The 21,092-nt window shown below is 41.1% G+C and overlaps 3 protein-coding genes across 8 annotated transcripts; 1 reads left to right on the top strand and 2 right to left on the bottom strand.

Moving 5' to 3' along the window:
- The first annotated feature begins 517 nt into the window (after window positions 1–517).
- On the top strand, window positions 518–5,224 carry LOC115685033 (RAN GTPase-activating protein 2). 4 transcript variants are annotated; one of them, XM_030610019.2, is made up of 3 exons: window positions 581–677; window positions 1,873–1,923; window positions 3,271–5,224. In XM_030610019.2, the coding sequence occupies exon 3, from the start codon at window positions 3,282–3,284 to the stop codon at window positions 4,908–4,910; it is 1,629 nt and encodes a 542-aa protein (XP_030465879.1). In that variant the 5' UTR covers window positions 581–677; window positions 1,873–1,923; window positions 3,271–3,281; the 3' UTR covers window positions 4,911–5,224. The 4 variants fall into 4 exon arrangements, with proteins under 4 accessions (XP_030465878.1, XP_030465879.1, XP_056166361.1 ...); XM_030610018.2 differs by lacking the exon at window positions 1,873–1,923 and having other exon boundaries at window positions 518–677; XM_056310386.1 differs by lacking the exon at window positions 1,873–1,923 and having other exon boundaries at window positions 612–775.
- A 579-nt stretch (window positions 5,225–5,803) lies between these two features.
- LOC115685080 (uncharacterized) lies at window positions 5,804–10,818 on the bottom strand. Its single transcript, XM_030610085.2, has 11 exons — window positions 10,478–10,818; window positions 10,242–10,289; window positions 9,870–10,046; window positions 9,683–9,749; window positions 9,055–9,119; window positions 8,289–8,367; window positions 7,658–7,776; window positions 7,466–7,545; window positions 6,649–6,718; window positions 6,118–6,195; window positions 5,804–6,042 (listed from the first exon to the last, which is right to left on the bottom strand). Exons 1-11 carry the CDS (start codon window positions 10,721–10,723, stop codon window positions 5,968–5,970), a joined length of 1,104 nt encoding a protein of 367 aa, XP_030465945.1. The 5' UTR covers window positions 10,724–10,818; the 3' UTR covers window positions 5,804–5,967.
- Window positions 10,819–11,880: 1,062 nt separating this feature from the next.
- On the bottom strand, window positions 11,881–19,963 carry LOC115685057 (protein phosphatase 2C 70). 3 transcript variants are annotated; one of them, XM_056319146.1, is made up of 13 exons: window positions 19,817–19,963; window positions 18,162–18,348; window positions 17,851–18,051; window positions 17,574–17,749; window positions 17,320–17,478; window positions 16,691–16,834; window positions 16,544–16,605; window positions 15,579–15,714; window positions 15,203–15,297; window positions 14,254–14,369; window positions 14,031–14,160; window positions 12,643–12,697; window positions 11,881–12,541 (listed from the first exon to the last, which is right to left on the bottom strand). In XM_056319146.1, exons 1-13 carry the CDS (start codon window positions 19,916–19,918, stop codon window positions 12,380–12,382), a joined length of 1,725 nt encoding a protein of 574 aa, XP_056175121.1. In that variant the 5' UTR covers window positions 19,919–19,963; the 3' UTR covers window positions 11,881–12,379. The 3 variants fall into 3 exon arrangements, with proteins under 3 accessions (XP_056175121.1, XP_030465914.1, XP_030465915.1); XM_030610054.2 differs by lacking the exon at window positions 19,817–19,963 and adding an exon at window positions 19,345–19,625; XM_030610055.2 differs by lacking the exon at window positions 19,817–19,963 and adding an exon at window positions 19,345–19,625 and having other exon boundaries at window positions 17,851–18,033.
- Between the last annotated feature and the right edge of the window lie 1,129 nt (window positions 19,964–21,092).

The following is a 21,092-nucleotide window of genomic DNA, read 5'->3' as shown; positions in this document are numbered from 1 at the left end:
GTAGGTTCTTAATTAAATTCTTTTTTTTCTTGCTAGGATTTGGTGGGTAAAGAAAATGAATAGAAAACAATAAGGATTTTTATTAGGTACACAAATTCTTTTTTGGGCCAGTTTGGAAACTAGAAATACGACGTTGCTTAAGCCGTTTGCAATGAAATGAGTCAATACGAATTGAACGTGTCAATTTAGATCAAACCCATATTTGATTAATTTACATCCGATTCGATCAGTCGGTCGTTCATAGTACATGGACTTGGTAAAGTATCTATAACACCGTCCATATCAATTCGATATAGGAAATTAGCTATTCAGAAAAACGAAAAGTTAATTTTCTTAATCGACAAGTAAACCCGAGGAGTTGCAACTTATCAGATGTCCATATCAGTTGTAAGAAAATCGCTCTTTATCTTTGAATAAGGTTCTGCCTTGTAGAATGCAAGCAGACCACTCTCTCTCTCTCTCTCTCTCTATATAAACAGGTGCACAATTTCAAAATCAATCTCTCTCTAAAGCCCTCTCTCTCTCTCTCTCTCTCTCTGTCTCTGTTCAAAGCCATTTCTCCTTTTTGCCTTCCAATCGCCTTTGCCCCTCGCAGTCTCTCACCCACTCGCCTTCTCGTTCGACGTCCGTTGCTCTGTTTCCCTGAACATTTGAAGGAAAAAGCGACGGTTTTTCAGGTACCTTTTCGTTCCTCGCTCCTTAAAGTTTCGGCCTTTCTGGGTTTCGTTTCCTGCTGCGCGTCCCTGAGCTTTCCCTCTTCGTTCTGCGCTTTTGGGTATGTCGCATCGAAGGTCATTGGGTCCTGGCGGTGGATTAGGTTTCGGGTTTTGTTTTCCTCTTTTGTCCTTCTTTGGGTACTTTGCTGTAACTTGCCCTAGTGTCCAGATCTGCAACTGGGTATGGTCGAATGTTTTGTGCCTTTTTTAGGGCGCGGAAACCTTAATCTGTGCCGAACGATTTGACATTACGTAATGGGTGTTTGAATTCGACATTTCTCTGTGTTGCTGCTCTTGGGTTTGTTCATTTGCTGCCCATTGTTGTGAGAAATGCTGACCATACGCGTAGCTAGAGACTGCTGCTGTGTCGTCTCGTTTTCAGGAGAGTTTGTGATGGATGTGTTTTGGTAGTTCGTGCATCGTGGACTGTACAGGCTTCCATGATGCTTTCGCTTCGTGCGCGAGGGAGTGAACAAAAAGTTGCGGTTTGGGAAAAGGTGCTGCTTTTTGGGTGGATGGCTTGTGTAGCGTGGTGTATTGTGGACGTAAATTTCGGCAACTAAGAGGTGCCATGTTAATAAAACAGTCTAACTTCAGTCAGAAGAGCCAGCATTTGTCACAAAGGAAGAGATTTGATGGATGGATTGGCTTAGTCTTGGTTAAGGGATATTAATTATTAGGAAATGGAAATAGTGAAGGTATATGATGGATCTACATTTGCGAAGTAACTTGGAATAAGAAGAGCCAATCTGTGTGGAAAGATTTTGTGGAGCCAACCTCAGACTATGAAGGCTTGCCGAGTTGAGTTTATTTTAGCGATAAAAACGTTAGTCCTTTGGCCAAAAAGAGAGATAAACTAGTACTCTATGCGATAGTTTTATAAGATTACATAAATCACAGTAAAATGCGACAGTCGAAACCTTTTCCAATAGTTTTGCACTCGATGAGTTAAATGGGAGGTAAAATAGTTCTGGTTAAGCTTTTGTAAGGTTCTTGTGTTTGAAGGTAGGAAAGAATGTTGCACAAAGGAATGTAAGTTGAATATGTCGATCATGTGTTTCAAGACATAAGGGGCGGAGATTTTGCATTTGCTGCACTTTTATAATGTACTCCTAGCTGCATCCAACATTGTCAAAGGACCATTTCTTCTCGTTAGGTGCTTGAGTGGTTTTTCGGTGAGGATCTGTGGCTGAAGGGCACGGTGGAAGTAAGTGCAAGTACTCAAGTGCCTTTTTTGCCTACTTGTTAGGCATTTGGTGCCAAGTAATGAGCCCCAATCACCTTTATTACATTTGTTTGAAAAATAAATGAGGTCTGAATAATTATGTATTCCCTTTAAATGTTATACCCAATATGGTTACCTCTCTGTACTTGATTGTGCATCTTTCTTAGACTTTTTGTAAAGTTAGTACTTCGATAGCAATGGTTGTATCATGAGGACTTATACTGAATTTGCAAGTTGATATTTTACCTTTATTCTGGAAATTGCATCTCGATAGGATAAGCTTTATTCCATTCTCCCATACAAAATTCCAATTTGCTGGGGCATCTTGTAAAGTAGGTCCAACTTGCTAGTGGTCTAACTCCATTTTGTTGCTTGTTATTCCACTCCTGGTCTGTGGAAGGAATTATTGCAGGAAAATATGTTATACAAGAACTGTGTCATACATTTCTGCGTTCTTTCTTTCAATTTAAATAGGCATAATACATTTCTGTCATGGTTACTTTATTTTGCCAATCTATTTCTCTTCAAGATCTATTGACTTTCCCTTTTTTATTTTTTGGTATAAAAGGAAATTTGGAGATATCGACCTCTGAGATTACAAGTGTCGGTAGCCTTTCTTTGCTTACATAAAAATATGAGTACTTGAAATATTTGATTTTGATGAAATGCGACCAACTCGTAGTATTTGCTAGTTTGATTTGTTGTTTTTTTCCCCTTGTCCCTCTCTTCAATATTAAGCTATTTACCATGAAAACCTTCCTTTGATTGTATGACTCTTTAATCTGTTTCTGTGTCATCTCATATGGTTTTTATCCAATAAGAAATGTTTTTGTGAGATACTAAAATGCATAAATTGTTGAAGGCTGTGGACTTGTGCTTGGTCATGTTTATTTCTTGTTAGTCTCTTATGGGTATCCTCCTGCTGGATATATCAAGAGGTCAAGTAGGTTTTGCCCCATAGAAACATGTATGATCATGGTTTAAGGCCATAAATTCTCTTGTCATGTTTACATGCGTTTCTAATAGCTTGTTATTAGCTTCTCTCCTGACTCGATGTGAGAGAAAAGGGAGTTGGCCGCGAAGTCAGTCTAAATTGGCAATGCCTACTTAAAGGCCCACATTGTAATACTGAGAATTTTGAAGAAAAAATTCTTCTAACCAGTCAACGTTAATGTTGCAGTTGTTTCCGTGTTTTCATACTGGTTTAATTTTTTAAATCTTCCTGAAGTTGTTTGCAATCGGATTTTACATCAGCTTGTCTACAGGGCATCTGTTTGCAGTCAACATCAGCTGGATCACTTAAGACTCATGTGAATTTCTTATATGCAGGTTCTGTTGTGATGGATGCCCCACCATTGACTTCTCAGCGCCGACCATTTTCAGTGAAACTATGGCCCCCGAGCAAAAATACTCGTGAAACACTTGTGGAACGGATGATGAGGAATCTCACTAGTGAATCCATTTTCACTAGGAAGTATGGAAGTTTGAGCCCGGAAGAAGCTGAGGAAAATGCAAAAAGAATTGAAGATGAAGCTTTTATGACTGCTAATCAACATTATGAAAAAGAGCCTGATGGTGATGGAGGGTCTGCAGTGCAGCTTTATGCTAAGGAATGCAGTAAACTTATACTGGAAGTCCTCAAAAAAGGCCCAAAAGGCAAGGATGAAAAGCTGCCAACTTCAGACAGTGCTAAGGCCTCTAGAGGGACATTCTTTGATATTTCCAAGGGCCAACGGGCCTTCATTGAAGCAGAGGAGGCAGAAGAACTTCTAAGACCATTGAAGGATCCTGAAAATTCTTTCACCAAAATATGCTTTAGCAATAGAAGCTTTGGATTAGGAGCTGCTCGTGTTGCTGAACCCATTCTGATTTCCCTGAAGCACCAATTGAAGGACGTAGATTTATCTGATTTCATTGCAGGAAGGCCAGAAACAGAAGCTCTTGAAGTCATGAGCATCTTTTCAGCTGCCTTGGAGGGTAGTGTTTTGAATTCTCTAAATCTTTCCGATAACGCTTTGGGTGAAAAAGGCGTCAGAGCATTTGGCGCACTCCTGAAAACACAGAGTCAATTGGAGGAGCTCTATTTAATGAATGATGGAATTTCTGAAGAAGCTGCTTGTGCAGTTTGTGAGTTGATTCCTTCCACAGAAAAACTTAGAGTTCTTCATTTTCACAATAACATGACAGGAGATGAAGGAGCAATTGCTATCGCTGAGGTTGTGAAATGCTCTTCGTTGTTGGAGGACTTCCGCTGCTCCTCCACAAGGATTGGCTCTGATGGAGGTGTTGCCTTATCGGAAGCACTTGAAAATTGCATTCACCTTACGAAACTTGATTTGAGGGACAATATGTTTGGTGTAGAAGCTGGAGTTTCTTTGAGTAAAGCTCTTTCCAAGCACGCTAATTTGACTGAGGTTTACCTGAGTTACCTGAATTTGGAAGATGAGGGGGCAATCGCAATAGCCAATATTCTTAAAGAGACAGCCCTGTCTCTTACAGTTCTAGAGATGGCTGGCAACGACATAACAGCGGAAGCAGCTCCAGCTTTATCTGCTTGTATAGCTGCAAAGAGCCTTCTCACCAAATTGAACTTGGCTGAGAATGAGCTCAAGGATGAAGGTGCTATTCAGATTGGCAAAGCATTGCAAAAAGGCCATGAGCAGTTGACAGAAGTTGATTTGAGCACCAACTCGATCAGAAGGGCTGGAGCTCGATTCTTGGCCCAGGTTGTGGTGCAGAAGCCTGGGTTCAAGTTACTCAACATCGATGGAAATTTCATTTCGGAAGACGGGATTGATGAGGTGAAGAGTGTATTCAAGAAATCCCCTGAAATGCTGGCTTCCCTCGATGAGAACGACCCTGAAGGAGGTGATGAAGATGAAGAGGACGAGGAAGGCGAAGGGGAAGGTGAAGCTGATGAAGGTGAGCTGGAGTCGAAGTTGAAGAAACTTGAAGTAGGTGAAGAGTAGGATATGTTCTTTCTAGATTAAGGTAATTTGAATTGGCTCTCCGCGGTAGTTCAGGAATGGCTTCAATAGCCAGGAACATTTACTGGATTTTTAGCTCAGTACATCGTCGAGGCTCATGAACCATGAGCAGGATAATCGTAGCTCCTACAGATGAGCCTTTTTTTTTTATTGAGGACGGCCTTGTAGGAGCTGTTTTTCATGTATTTGACCTACTTATTCCGTAGGATGATCTATCGTAGAAAGAGCTTACCAGAATTTATGTTCTAGTTACCAGCTACTAGCTAGCGAATTGTTTTAATGCGCTTTCTTCTCTCCTGCCTGGTTTTATTCTCTAATCCTTGATTATGTTACTTTTCTTCTCCATACTGGGGACGAGGGGGAAGCGAGACCAACTCGACTACCTTATGAAGGAGAAGAATATGTAGATATTTATTTGCAAGCCTGGGATGCGTGTGTAATCAATGTCCGTGAACGCCTGACTCGAGTGAATCGGAACACTTGATGCAAACTGTTTGGGTGGGCGCGCGTAACTTTGCCAGTGCAACCTGCCATTACTGAGTGAGCAGAAAATGCTAGCAAGTGCAATAATCAGCAGCATGGCTTCCGTCAGTTTCCTAGTTATGGTAGATTGAATGGACGAGGATGACTAATATAAAATCTGATAAAGCTCAACATTTTTCTCTTCAACAAGGATAGTCTAGATGTGATATTCAGCCAATAGACAAGACTGTTAAACCCTGTTTGCATTATTGCTAATTGTATTAACATGTTCATCTGAACTGCAACTAGTTGCATTTTCTTAAGCAGGTAAAGATATCCAGCTTACATGTTAAGGAGTTCACAAAGCATGGTTAAAATGACCAACCTCGGAAGATAAAGCCATAGTCAGACACTTAAAAGGGCCTACCCAGAAGCATCACTGGCTAACTGAATAGATAGAAGTTTCAAGGGTCCTATATCCCAAGAATGCAAAATAACAAGAGAATATGATTACAAAAGTGAATCAACCAGTACTGGATTTGCCAAAATTCTCTAATCGTCACCAACAGGCTTCCAACTAATTTGATTGTCCAACTTCTAGCGCTCTGCTTATCGGTTCTTGAAAGTATTGAAGAGATATTAGGATTGCTTCCTGTTCACGAGATGCACCTTGATCAACGATTTGTGCTGTCAAAGATAAGCAGATTAATATAGTGAATGAAAGTACCTCAGTGCGTATTGTTCGGCTTCCTTGATGAGGACAAGTGTTTAGATATCTATCAAAAAGATGCTGCACACTTTTTCCCTGAGAAAAAAAGGAAAAATAAGGTGAAAACAGACCAGTCAACAATCTAAGTGCTCGCTCAATATTAACGTCCTGTCTCCGGCTTTAGCTAGCAACTATTAGTTCCATCAGTGATAAAATGCATATTACTCCTGCATTCAGGCTAGCAGCAAGATTTGATAGCCAGAACATGCTTTATTTGAAGTTCCAGCACACTCTAGATGTTAAAAAGCAAAAATTAATATCACAGAACTTGAGGAAAGCACTTAAGCATTTAAATTTATTGAAATGGGTAGAAGAATTCAGTGGGACGAGGACTAATATTGCGTTCTCATCCTCAACATTCACTCTCCACAAAACACCGCCAAGCTACTCTGTTCCCTAGGAAAATATAAGCTGAGAACATCATGAAGTTATGCCTTTTAAAAAGCCTAACTCAATGCTCCTCTCAGAGTAGGGGGCACATAACGATACCTTGAGGCTATTGTCCTCCTCCACACTTTCTTCTAATCCAGCAAGTCCACCGAAGGCAATCAATAAATGCCTGCATAAGATGCAACAGCTAGTCAGCGAATGAAAATGGTGAAAACTTCCACCTTTTTTTTCCTTCGATAGGTAAGAGAGGGTAAGGGGAAGACTGGAATTGAAACAAGATCTCTTAGACCTTGGTAAGGGTAACCACCATGCTAAGCCCTTGTTCTTGCAACACATGCTTTCACCAAAACGGGAAAAGCAACCAAACTCAAATGAAAACGAAAACGCTGAAAACTAATTGTATGGCAAAGGAACATACCTAGCCCCCATTTTAATGGTATTGCAAATAGAGCAGAAAGAGAAACATATCAATAAAGATAATGATCCAATGTCAAGATTCCCGAAAAACCAGAGAGCACTTCTCTTGGCATCATGATCCATAATAACATTTATTCTCTGTTCAGTCCTCACAATCTTGTCATTAAAGCTATCACAAATGGACTCACACAACATTGTCAAGTATAAGCAACGGGCTGAGGGCTCAACCATTGAACTAATCAATTTTGAAAAACTTTTATCTTCTACTGTGCCGCATTCAAATGTATGGTTCCACACCATCAGACAGTCAAGAGATTGGGAATAGCAAGTACTACCACATCTTATACACTAAACAATACAGAATAGACAGTAATGACTCTAAGACTAGGGTAGAAACAGGGATAATTCTGGACATTAAAAAGCAGATGTCAGCAGTAAGTCAGAATAACAATCCAACATAAGCCATTCTATTTCCAAGTCAATGATGATGAATACTAACCTGGATGTAGGTATGATAAGCTCCGATGACCTAACAATCTCACCATGCTCTGAGGTTCCTATTGCATAATCATACCCACCCTGTAATGGGATAAGAAAGGAAGAAGCTGAAAAAACAGATGCACTGCAAGTAACAAGGTAAGGATAAATAGAGATATCAGTAAATATTAGCCTGCCATGAAGAAGAATGTACCTTGTAGGGGCATTCTTTGATCACAGAACTAAGATTAGAAGCATATCGCACTTTATATCCCCAATAGGTCCCCACATCTTCCCTTGGCTTGGAGGATGAGACAACCTGGCGTGGCAAGTCTAGATAATTATAGTATCAGATGAGTTTTTAATCAACAAGAAACTCTTCATAAGGTTTTGTGAAGCATCTACGACCATCATGTTTCATACAAATCTGTTTGCTTTAACAACCCATCAAAGATGTCTCAGCTATACATAACACCAAATAAAAAGATTTTTTATACATTAAACTTCAAAATGAAAGGACTAGCTCACTATGCACATGCATCATATCTTTACAAAAATAAGTTTAATTTTTTATCTACATGATGACATACAAAGACAAATCTTGTAGTAGATTATCACCACCCACATGATTGATAATAGAAAAGAACTATGTTTATTGCAAAGTGATCAAACACAAAATATACAGCCTATCACTGGGCTGCATTAACAAGATGGAGTTAGGTAGCAACGATGAAAGTTATCGTTATCATTCTGACATAACCCAGTCATTTATTTTCATTGTCACATTTGCAAAAACACCAACACCATAAGTGATGCAACTTGTGCAGGCAACTTCAATTATTTACCTGCATCCAAATCACGTTCCGCCCCCATAGCTACAGTGACTCTAATACCGGGTTTGAGTGCTTGATTGATGACAACATCCTGCATCGGTGTAGTTTAATTTTAATCACTGCAAAAATCTCAGAGCATTCATTTCGAGTTATTTGGTCCAATTAATCTCCATATCAAAATTGTAAAGGAAAAGATTTCCATGGTCACAAGAAACAAAATAGATGACTGTATGCAAGTGCATATAATCACACAGAAAGGAAACTTGTGCGAGCTAACCAATTTTCTTTCTGTCATATGAGCTCGCTTAGGGTTGGTGTTGGACCTTGAGTCAGACTCAGAGAGAAAGAGAGAGATGACTCCAGCTTTAATAATTAATGAATATAAAGAACATTCTTTTCAGTAACTTTGGCTGTGAACGACCATCTGAACAAGTAGGGTCAGTAATAAGGCAGTAGGGAGGCCCTAATGCTGATATAATTAAATCTAGTAAGCCTTTATCCAGCTCACCAGACCTGGCTACATGAATTCTCAGGTCCTTTGGCTCATGGTCAGCCTGTATAGGTTGCAACATTAATCCACTGGAATACATGATTCACATGGCCTCTATAGTTGGTATTGTTAAGTAAATTAATGATTGAGAACATTGTATTCTTATCACCAAGTAGATAGACAGGCGTCCTAGGGGAAAAGGGTAGATAAACACATAAATATGATGCTAAAATGGGCAGGTATTCATGGGTTAAAATCTTATTTAAGTGAACTCCCACAAAACTCTACCTTATTTAGGCCCACGTCAACAAGCGTTTGAGAAGAATTTGGAGCTCTTGCCTTTAGTGTGACACCTAGAAAGTCACAATAATATGTGAATCAATTAGATGGTGTATAAGTGGATGAGAAAGCATTATTGAAGATACTCCTTAGAATAGCTACAAGAAACTTCTCAAGCAAACACCAAGTGGTAGCTGTCTCTGAGCAAGAATTTTCTACCCTGCATCCGTCTGTGTTGCCTAGAGAGTAAACAACATTTATGCAAACATCTTCAGTACAATTGCGCCAAAATAACAAGTACATCCAGTTGCACAATATTCTCTCCTATGTTTCAGAAGCTAACATATGGAGGTACCCCTTTTTCCCTCTCATGACATATACCGATTCCACGTATTATAATTGATATCTCAGTTTCTAACTACATTTTTTCAAACTTCATCGCCGTGCAGAATTGAGTGAAGATGATAATGAAAAACTTTTCTCTTGTGACACTTCTAGACTCCACTCGCGAAAACTGCTGCAGCTTCATTTAACTGGAAGGAAAACCTTTAGAAAAGCCATAAATTTCATGCACAAATTCATATCAACAACATAAGAGTATGTTTCATGATGGTAAAAGCATTGGTAAAAGGGGCACCTTCTCGATATGGAGCCCATTCATGCCTGCGCAAATGGTGTGGAGCATCAAGTGGAGGCAACAAGCCCTGTTGAAATTTGAGGCAACAACCATGATTGCTTAGACCACCCCAACTTACCATCAAATAACAACCACAATATATGCAGAGACCGGTAAGATAAATAGCTAATTTAAGTACAACTCTCACCACAAAACGCAAGCTGTTATGCTTAGGAAACAAAGTTTTCCTCAAATACTGCGGTGTCTCCAAGTACCGCAGTATCCTAATAAGAAAAGCCGCCCCGCTCTCGTCCTCATCGGTACAATCCACTGTTCTCTCTGTTGGGTCCTCTCCCGGGGTATTCTTGTTATCAAACACCACCACCTGATGAACAAGCAGAAGCAAAAAAGAACCGACGACTGAAGCAAGTGGCAACAAATGCTCATGATAGCAGCTAAAAGTAGCACCTTTGCAAGCAATACAACATACCCAACCCACCCTCAGGCCTTACTAACATAACAGAGGACATCATACACAATCTCTAGAGAGAGAGAGAGAGAGAGAGAGAGAGAGAGAGACCTCGTCGATCCTGAAAATCGTCGCCGCACGAGCAATCTGACCAGCCAACTGTGAAGGTGGGAAAACGGAAAGAGAACAAAACAGAGGACGATAAGAAAATCATCATAACAACTCAACCGCGACAGAAGCGACAATGCAAGCGAGGCGAAGCACCAGTTCGAGCTATTCTGGAGTTCAAGCAGCAATCCACGCGAAAACTCAGAGCAGAGAGAGAGAGATAGAGAGAGAGTGTGTACGCGGGTGGCGAGCTCGTAAGACTGAGCGTTGTCGATGATGGAACCGGCCACGGCGACGCTGACGGTGGGGATCTCCCTGGGCTCGCCGCCGCCGCCGCCGCCCCCTCTCCTCTTCTGCTTGCCGCTCGTTTCTGTCGGCTCGCCGCGAGGACCGCCGCCGTTGAGGAGATCGTTCCGAGGCGGCTCGACGTCGCTCGCCGTCACCGCTCCGGCTTCGGCTTCGAGTCTCCTCTTCTTCTTCGCCATTCCCGTCCTCTCGATAGAGGTCAACTGGTCAAGGGTATAGGCGTCGTCGATCTCTGCGTGGGGTTTTAGCAGGCAGGAGTACTTATGATATGACGGAGCTCCGGAACTCCACGGTGCCCACTGTCCAAACACAGGTTGTTTTTTTTTTTTTTTTTTTGGGATAATGAAATAAATGATTTATGAACTATTACCCAATATGCAACGTGATCCCTGAATTTTTAATTTTTTCAACGTGGTTCATGAACTTCAATTCAATGTACAGTGTGGTCTCCAAACTTTTCAGTTTGTTCAATTTGGTCCTTGGATTTTTTGCGCATGTTCAATATAATCTCTAAACTATATGGAATTATTCAATATTTTCATTTCATTAATCCAAGTTCAGAGACAGTATTATATATTTTCATATGATTCAAAGACTAAATTGAACATGTATCGAAAGTCCAAGGACAATATTGAACAATTTACAAGTTCTTGAACCACATTATACATTTGGTTAAAGTTGAGAGACCATATGTGTCATTTTCCTCTAAAGAAACACATGTACAAAATTAAAAATTAGTTGTTGACAATTTTTTACCATTTTATACATAGTCAATCTACTAATATATTACAAAGAAATAAGAGTTCATAGAAATGCTCTATCTTTCCCATGTTTGATGGGGTTTTAAATCAAATAAAGATGCTTTTAATCCTAACGAATAATCCATTTGAACGTTGAAGTTTAAAATCGAATGCAAGACATTTGGTGATCACGTCATCTCGCGAATCGACATAACTTCGACATGAACAGCATTGATGTAACGACGTTGCACTCGCTTGTTCTCGTTGTCGACAATGCCACGTCGAAACTAGCCATTCCTACGTAGGTATGAAGTGCACGTTCTTTTCAGAACACGAACATAATATACGTAGATTGTAATTTGACTTGCGCATCCAAGGCATGTTTCCGCATTGCCCTTTTGTCATACTATCCACCGCCCAGTACATCTCGCAGAAGTTTCGGTGCTTAGATGCTATCTAATTTTTCCACCCCTTTTCCCACCTCACAAAAGTCGGTAACTTTAGCCTCCATCGGATTTCATTGGAGTATAGAGATCTCGGTGAAATGAGATGTACCGGCATGGCTGACCAAGCCGATACAAAACCATGCGGAATACGAAACCGGAACTATTGGAATTATATACAAAAAGGGGCGGATATATATTCTCTTACATAACCCAAAACTCAACTCATGGTGCAGAGTTTCCGAAAATCTAATGGTCAGTTTGTTCCATGTTAGTGTGTGGGTCTGTGTATATGTGCCTGAGCTAACCTGATAAATCATGTACCGAACCGCAATGCAGAAGGTGCAGTTTCTCCGCATTATCGACCTAAAAATCTTTGGCATGGAGGTCGAAAACGACTTGCTCTACATTGGAATGGCTTTTGCTTCTTTTTCTCGCTTTCTACGAAATCCGATGATTCACTAACTGGCAAAGCTAGATGCACTCAAAGTCCATGGATGCAATTATCTTCGGCAGCAAACAGTTCATGATCCTCACTAGTCCCCGGAAGAACAAGTGCTCGGTCGTTACTCTCTTTGTCCATGCCACTCAAGGGCAGAATCTTGGAACTTGTAGAAAGCCAAAGTATAACTGAAACTGCACCATCATCAAATCAAGAAGCAACTCTGCAGGAAGAAGCTCCAGATGAGTTGCTGAAGTCCAAAAGTATTATTGATGTGTTGTCCTTTGTTCGGAGATTTCTAGCTTCGGTCAGCAAAGAATTGGCTATCTTGTCTGCCACATTCTCCCTCTCTGCAGAGTATCTCTCCATGGTCTATGAAATGCAATATTCCACGACATTTAGAATAGATCTGCAAAGCATATTGCCCATGCACAAGGCAAGCAAAAGAGTAGAGCATAGATGAAAGGGGAAACCTGGAGGACTAGCTGAACTGACTTCTTCATACTAATAACGTCCCATAAGCCATCACTGCAGATATTGAAAAATCCGGGCTCATCGGAGAAGTTATAGGAACAATTGAGAAATAAAAGGAAAGATCACTAAGGCTGTGTTCGTTTCCGGAAAAATATTCTCCCGGAAAATTTTTTCCGGTGTTCGGGGGGCCGAAAACGTTTTCCGTGGGAAAACATTTTCCTTCCCCCCTCACAAAATAGCCTAAGTCTATGGAAAATGACTTCCGCTTCTTCAAAAGCGGAAATCATTTTCCGTAGCTGCTGCTTCTTCTTCTTCTTCTTCACTATTTTTTTTTTTCATTTTTTTCGTTCTTCTCTTTCCTCAGCGCTGTGGCCGGCGACCGGCCAGTGGCGAGGCCCGAGCTCGCCGGCCTCAGGCGACCTCGGCCTCGCCGCCGTCTGGCGACGTCGGGCGAGTCTCAAGCCTCGCCCAGGTCGGCAGATCCGGCGAGGCCGAGCTCGCCCGAGGTCGGCGAGCTCCAACCTCACCAGATCCGGCGACCTCGGGCGAGGCTCGAGGTCGCCGGATCTGCTGATGCTTTGATTGTTTTGTTTTCTGGTGTTGCTGTTTGTGGGTTCTTCTTCTTCTTGTTCGTGGGCGAGGCTCCTCGGGCTGCTTGATCGCCAGCGGCGACTTGGGCCTCGCTAGATCCGGCGACCTCGAGCCTCGCCCGAGGTTGCCAGACATCGGCGAGGCTCCGGCGACCTCGGGTGAGGCTCGAGCCTCGCCCAGGTTGCCGGATCTGGCGAGGTCGGGTTCGCCGGCCTCGCCGGATCAAGCAAGGCGGAGCCTCGCCGGAATCTGGCGAGCTCGAGCCTCACCGGCCTGGGGCGATGCTCGAGCTCGCCTCCGGCCAGTCGCCGGCCGCCGGCCGCAGCCGTTGCCGGCGACCTACAGGAGAAGAAGCAAAAGAAAAAGAAAAAAAAAAGAAAATATTAAAAATATTAAAAGTATTGCAAGAAGGAAAATCATTTCTATACCGAACAACGGAAAATATTTTCCGAGACTTTTTCAGATTTTAGCCGAACACCAGAAAATTGTGTTCCAGGAAAACATTTTTCAGGAAAATGACTTCCGGGAAGATATTTTTCAAAAGGAGAATATTTTCCGCCAAACGAACGGAGCCTAAGTTGATCTATTTTCCAATGGACAGCCAAGAGGTGTTTTCCAAGATCTCAATGATGAAGCTATGTACTAAACGATATTTAATAATATATCAACTGAATTAAAATGCATGAATCTCTGACAAAACTGTTGTATTCAGGGATGTATTTGTCAAGCAATTCGAGGGAGATCCAATAAACTAAAAGATAACAAACTAAAGCAGCTTTTCAGTTAGAAGCAAAACCTTGCCATTAGCGCAAAGGCCCTGTTTGCTTTGTCAATAAGTACAACTTGACTTATGTGAGGCTCTGAGCTGAATCGTCCATCCTGTTGTTTAAGAAATTTGTCCCCAAGCATTCTAGCAAGGTTTAATCCTGGCAAGTCAAGCAGAAAGGCAGGGAGTAATGTCATGAGCACCTATCCAGAAATACACAATCATGCACAACTCAGATGCAGTGACTAATTACCACAGAGACGCGTTTCCCCATCCTTCAGTGCTTCTCCTATCTCTTTAATACGAAGTCTTTCAGAATAACTAGTGACTCTATGATCTTCTGTCATCTTAATCAGATTCCCATCAATACTGTAAAGATAAAAACAATTATCATATGAATGAGGAACCTATATGAAGAAACTACTTGCATACCCATGCTATGCACGGATTTAAATTCATGCACCCATGTTCTCTTTTTCCTATTTGTTAAAACAATTATGAGAGAATCTAAAAGAATTATTATAAGGACTATACAAATTACTCTTTTCTAAATTCTATGAATTGCAAGAGCTCAGTAAGAACTAAGAACACAAAGGTTTTCTCCAAAATAGCCCTTTTACACCTTTTAAATACTTCTCTCATTAAGGAGATGAATAATCATTCTTTTAACTAATAAAAAAATTAAAGGACTTATTAAAGAAAAAGGTCTACGAATTTTCTTCAATATCATTTATAAATTACTTTAGAAGGCTACACTTAATAAGAAATCTCATTACATGGACACGCATTATCCATAGATCTCTCCCGTAAGGAGCATCGCCCAAAAGTCATGGCAACACAAGTGCACGTTGAAATGATAATATCACTTCACCATCTCATGATCATTACGTAATTATCAACAATGCTCAAAGATCCCAGATAGCTTCCACCATCACAGGCTAAACTCTTGATCACAACATAAGAAGCTTTAAATTACATGGCAAGAAAATGGAAGGGAAACTCGTGATAGGCAAATTGCCAAATAATTGTTATTCAGTGTGCTTCACAAGATGAGAGGCCGGTGTGCCATCCCTCTTCCATTAGAGGACAAGGCCAAGACTATGTCCATGCAAAGTTGCATAAAAATGGAAGCAAAGGACCTTATGAAATGAACTACAAGATCTAATATGCCCCAGAACCACTATAGGAGAGTGAGGACATACTCTATGAGACAAGCTGAGTCTCCAACATTTGCACACTGAGCATAAAAACTTCCTTCACCATCAGCCCAAATGAGAAGCAAAGTTGCTGTACAACCCTGTAAGATATAAATAATAAATAACACTATGAGGCTAGCAGAAACAGGTACCCAAGTAAGAGATAAGTGACAACTATCGTCGGAAAAAATCCTTCTCTTTCTACTATTCAGAGGGGTGGTTCTAGTCAGGAGTACCACGCTTTATCATGAAAAGTGCGAGACACAACCAATAAGTAAAATCAGATACAAATTGATAATTTATATGCAACAGAAGAAAACAAAATATAAACAGTACAATGAAACAGAAGGCAATAAACTATGAAAAGAAAGGGGGAGGAAACCTCATAGGAGTGATTCATGCATGCCTCAGTTTGATAAAATGCATTACGAAGAACATGTGATGCATCATTGAGTGATAACACCCTTTCTCTGTTCAGTGAATCCGATAATAGAGTAGCAACCATCTCCGGCAACAATCTGCAGGTTGTAACTAATATGATTACAGTAACATTTGATGGTGCATGCAATGCTAAATCAAAACTGAAAATAATTGCGAGTAGCTTCACTGTTAGAAAGTCCAAAATGCTCAGCAAAGCAATAAATATGCACTATGAGCAGATTCTGAGTGGCATTACACATAAGCAATGGATTCTATAAAGACCTCTTTTTTAATTGATTCATCCTGTAACACAGTTGCTAACTGCTTTTGTCAGGAACAAGTCAAGTGCTATCTTCTAGACAAGTCACAGCAGAAAAAAGAGACGGATACTAACTAATCTAAGAAAGGATGAGAACATAGAACATCAAAGGGCAAAGGTGAGAAGGCATCCCATCGATGTAGTTACTTCAGTCATTTTAATTGGTTCAGTGCGAAAACGTATTAAGGTGTTGAAGTGATAAATTATAGAGATTCGGCAGATGAATTGCCTAATAAATTGAAACCGCCGCTCAATGTGGTATTTAATTCATTTTGTCCCAAAAGTTTAACTTTCAATGTCATTCTACCTACTTTTAACATATCCAGGTCAACGGCATCAAATGTTTCCATTTGATTCAGTTAAAATATCAAGAAAACCTACATTCAAGACTCAAATTTTGATTCAACAACAAAAAATTGTTTCTGGGTGAAAATAACTATCATCCAACATGGGCACACTGTCTAACATCAACAAGGAAACAATATTCATCTGTGTATTGACACAGCATTTCCTTTTGAGTGTTTCATAAGCATGTTTTAGAAATATCATGCCAGTTCAAGAAACAAAGCAAAGTAACAAAATGGAGTTGACAGAGAATAACTACTGACTTGCTAGCAGATTCTGCAGCCCCAGCTCCACCATGTCCATCGCAGATACCAAAAAGTCCAAACTGCAAGTTGACCAATATAACAATGACCAGGCTTCAGATAACGTTCAGTCAGGCTTTTCCATGCTAAACTGTACCATCTGCAAACCTGATCAAGTCCAGGAAGAGGCCACTGGTAATAACAGACATCCTCCATGGGAAGCTTCTTTGCTCCACGACGCAAAGACATTGGATCAGATGCCATACCAACTCCAAAAGGGACACGAGACTCAGCTTGGGATGTTATTCGGACCTGTCAATGAAACAGGTAGTAAGTAAAAAAGAAGCTGCGGATGTAACACCAGTCAAGTTCTTAACAACAAAGATACAAATTTAAACCCTCCAATGGTTCCCAGAATAATCTTGTCATCATCAGAGCTTAACAAAAATCAACAGAATCACATGATCAAGCTTGTAGCTGATTAACGACGTCAAATTAGTTTCTTTGAGAGAGAGGCTGACTTTATTCTTCATAAGAGGTACCTCAAGTTTAGAATCTTATTTAGCTAATGCAAGTATCCAGGCAGAGATATTTAACAGAAACCATAAATTGCTAATAAGGAAAAAAGAGTAAAACAAAGTGACGAACATATTAAGTAGTAGTTAACTGATAATGCGAATGAATATGCTAAGACATCTCATGTAAATAATTCTTCCTCCAAGAAGACTGAGTTCTTAGGATGATGATTAGGCAGGTGCAATCAATATAACTCGGGCAAAAGAAGAATATAGACTTACATATACATTGGACGTTGTACCCAAGGTAATTATGTCGCCACTAGCTAGTTCAGTAGGATCACCTCTGAGTCTACTTCCAGTATCAGGATGGTTGATAGGCTGAGAATTCAACAGTGTGCCATTTAAGCTACCCAAGTCTATCAACTCCCATTTCAGATTCTGAAACCACAATTTGGAGCCATAAATGCATTGTGCACATGAGCAACTGGATACTTGACTAACAAGAAAAAAAGGGCAGCGATTAGGTTTCTTACATTCAAATTCCAGTTTATCATTGCATGTCTTCCTGACACCTCGGAATCTTTCAGCAGTAAATCACATGGGGTAACCCTCCCTAGGGTTAAAGGGAGCTTAGAAGTATCAGTTGATCGTATAGAGAAGCACGTCCCTTGAGAAGGGCCCGAGATAACCTCCAAGGTAAGGCAGCTTCCTGCACTTCTAAAAGAGAAATATGATGATTTGTTTTACACTTTCAGCCACATGGATCAGAAAATAGCAACAAGCCTTCTTGAAGAGAAGAAGATTTATTACTTTGTTGGCTGCAATCCTTGCTCGCATGCTCAAAAGCCCCATCTCCACCCAAAGTGATTTTTGAGACGGAGCTTAACTCTTCCTTTCTACCGCGCTTTTGCTCTTCAAAAGACAGGTTAGATCCCAATGAACGCTTAAGTGTCTGACCAAGATAAGCATCTTCCAGTGGCTCAGTAACAACATCTAAAACCACAGTAGACCCTACCAAAAATGGAAGTGAAAATTTCACTGAGCAAACAGAACCACTTCTCTGTAGAATTCAAAGGGGAAAAAAGCACGGCAAGCAAAGATGACAGAATGAGATATGGAACCTTGATCAAAGCCGGGAGATGAGGAGGGAAGCCTCTGTTTGTGAACAAGTCCTTCATTTCGAGGCGAAGACATATATCCTTCCCATTGAAGACGTGATCCTTCGAGGTCAGTTCTTGTTGGTTCATAGCTCTGACCTTGACCTATATTGGCATCTTCTGATACAAGGGGCGTCTCTAGATCATCAACCTACAAAATCACTTTTCAGTACATAAAAAGCATAAAAATGAAATTCCACATCAATCAGCCATTCAGTGTGCACAACTTCAAGCTCGCGTTGGAAGTTATATTCCGCCTACCCACAAGAAAGTCCATATGAAGATAAGTAAAAAACTACCAATCAATGGTAGATAAGGAAATTAATAACTAGACAGACCTCATAAAATAACAATTTTGTTTTCCATATGACGACATTATCCAATGCATGCCCTAAAAAGGGAAGTTCTGGAATTTATTTGTCGACACGATACGGAATACCTCCAGGAATGTGGGCATTAATAGAAAGAACAACCCTAATTAGGCATGACGATCTTTTGAGCAGACGCTTCCATCAAAACGGAATGGCTTTTTCCGGTAAGTTGATTCATAAGTTGGATTCATAAACCTACGTCCGCATCATGGTTTAAGCTATTTCACATCAAGATACTTCCGAGCTCCTTAAAAGAGAAGCTAAAGCTGGAGCTTTTAGCAATAAAATCCATACAAGCAGAATACTTGGAGCCCGGGGGCGATACACTGAATAGAACAGTAGATGCAAAGCGAGAGGATCCGCCAACGTAACAACCGAAAACACGCCGATCAATCAAAAAGCCAAACATTTCGCCATCATAACTTCACCAGCAGCTCGAAAACTCCACCAAGACCAAAACTTTAGAACACCCAAAATGCTAAAACTAATCTTCACACACACAACAACAACAAGCTGCATAATCCCAAGATACGACACGAAAAACCACAAACCCAAAACCCTAGCCACCAATGCAAACGAAGATCTAAGCACAATGCCACGAGCGAACAGCACGATCGAACAAAACAGAACAAAACAAAAAAAAGGAAAAACCCGACATCGAATCGTCGATCGCCGCGTCGCATTCCGAATTCGGGCAGCGACCTCGCGCAAGCTCATATGCCAGAACCGAAGGGGAAAGGAAATCGAAACCGATCGAGAGAGATGGGGGCGGGGACCTTGAGGGCGGAGCGGGGGCGGAGGCGGCGGAGGAAACGCCACGGCTTGCAGGCGAGGACGACGGCGAGGAGGATGAGGAGGAGCATGAGGATGAGGAGGAGACCCACGCACAAACCCGCCACGTCCGCGCTCAGAATGCTCATCGCCATCATCGTCATCGGCCCTCTCTCCATCTCTTCTCCTGCGAGAACTGACTGCTCGACGACGCGGATTTGCGAGAACTTCGCTTTGAAATGGTCGCATTCATTTTCACGTCTTTCGAATTTTTTCCCCTTTCCCCTCTTTTTCTTATTTTCCCCCATACTATTACACAATATATATTTATATACACACGCGAACGTTCCGAAACTTATCACAATAACGCAATTAGATCCTAAAACTTAAACGGGTAACTTGCTATTAATCATACCGTACAAACAAAGAGAAGATACATGATGCTATATAACACTAGACTGAGAGAAAGAGAGAAACCTGATCGGGAGCAACATCGAGAGGTTGAAACCCGCCGCGGGGCGTGGGCTGGGGGGACACATTCGAGGGGGAGGCGGCGGCGGCCCGTCGGCTAGCCCTCATGTCGTGCCTGCTGAAGTAACCGGTGCCTCCGAAAAAGATGATCTTGCCCTTACTGTCGCGACCGTCGCCCCGCGTTCGTCACATATCTCTCTCTCTCTGGGTCGATGATTGAACAGGACAAACGTGCACATACCACTCTCCTGTGCTCCTCTTATGCTGTTGCTTATATTATACATAAGATGGGATGCCGGAATCGCCGGTCTTCTAGCCATTTGACACTGCCACTGCATGTGTCCGCCCCGGAGGAATATAGTAACACGACTTCCCTCGTGCTCGATGCGATGGACTTTCACATCGAGCGGTGCGAGAGGAACATTCGCCCCGTCGCGTTGCCACTCCCAAACGAGCTTTTGCATAGGAGAAGCCTTCTCCTTCGGGGTCGGCCCGATCCGTAAGGGCCGAACATCTGAACACCACCTAACCCGCGATGGCGTGGGCGACGGGCGGCACTGGTTCGCAATTTTTTCTTTTTCAAATTTAACTTGTTTTTTTTAGTCCAATTTAAATAAAACTTGTATAGAAAAAAATGGATTAATACCACGAAAAAAATCCTAAATTAGTACATCTGTGACAAATTTACCCCGAATTAATTTTTTGACCATCAAAAACCCCAAACTGGTACACTTGTAATAAATTTACCCTCCGTTAAATTGGATTAATATCACGAAAAATCATAAATTGGAAAACCTGTAATGAACAGAGGGGTAAAACCCCAAGCTGGTACACCCGTCAATCAATCTGATGACAGAATGTAACGGAAACTAACGGAGGGTAAATTTATCATAAGTTTACTAGTTTGGGATTTTTAATGGTCAAAAAATTAATTTATGGTAAATTTGTTATAAGTGTACCAATTTAAGGTTTTTCATGATATTAACAAAAAAAATAGATTTGGACCAAAACGACGACGTTTTAGTTCTCACGTGAGATGGAGAGGATATTTAAGAAAGCCACCTCAGCTATTTTCCGTCAGTCAAATTGAATGGAGTTAACGAAATGGCTGGATCGTATCAATTTGACGAATTTTAGAACTCGATTACATTTTTTGCAAGTTTGAGGATTCAATTGATATCATCTGTATTTATTTATTTATTTTGGTGTTGGGAGGATGGAGAGTGACATATGACAAGTGTGGTGTAGATCTGAGTATAGTTAAAGGTGGAGGATTGCATGC

This window comes from Syzygium oleosum, unplaced genomic scaffold (assembly GCF_021117445.2).
Source record: "Syzygium oleosum isolate NSW1041296 unplaced genomic scaffold, Sole_v2.1 Sole_v2.01, whole genome shotgun sequence".
NCBI lineage: Eukaryota > Viridiplantae > Streptophyta > Magnoliopsida > Myrtales > Myrtaceae > Syzygium > Syzygium oleosum.
This window is presented reverse-complemented; position numbering and strand designations above follow the sequence as displayed.

Excerpts from the sequence above, each read along its gene's own strand:
- LOC115685080 (XM_030610085.2), bottom strand. The coding sequence starts at position 10,723 with ATGGCGAAGAAGAAGAGGAGACTCGAAGCCGAAGCCGGAGCGGTGACG. Across the intron at positions 9,120-9,682 it reads ATGGGCTCCATATCGAGAAG|GTGTCACACTAAAGGCAAGA; the intron begins GTGCCCCTTTTA and ends GTGACTTTCTAG. Across the intron at positions 6,719-7,465 it reads CTTATCATACCTACATCCAG|GCATTTATTGATTGCCTTCG; the intron begins GTTAGTATTCAT and ends CATCTTATGCAG.
- LOC115685057 (XM_030610054.2), bottom strand. The coding sequence starts at position 19,518 with ATGGAGAGAGGGCCGATGACGATGATGGCGATGAGCATTCTGAGCGCG. Across the intron at positions 16,606-16,690 it reads CTCTTCCTGGACTTGATCAG|TTTGGACTTTTTGGTATCTG; the intron begins GTTTGCAGATGG and ends GTCAACTTGCAG. Across the intron at positions 15,298-15,578 it reads GCATGAATCACTCCTATGAG|GGTTGTACAGCAACTTTGCT; the intron begins GTTTCCTCCCCC and ends TATATCTTACAG.
- LOC115685033 (XM_030610018.2), top strand. The coding sequence starts at position 3,282 with ATGGATGCCCCACCATTGACTTCTCAGCGCCGACCATTTTCAGTGAAA.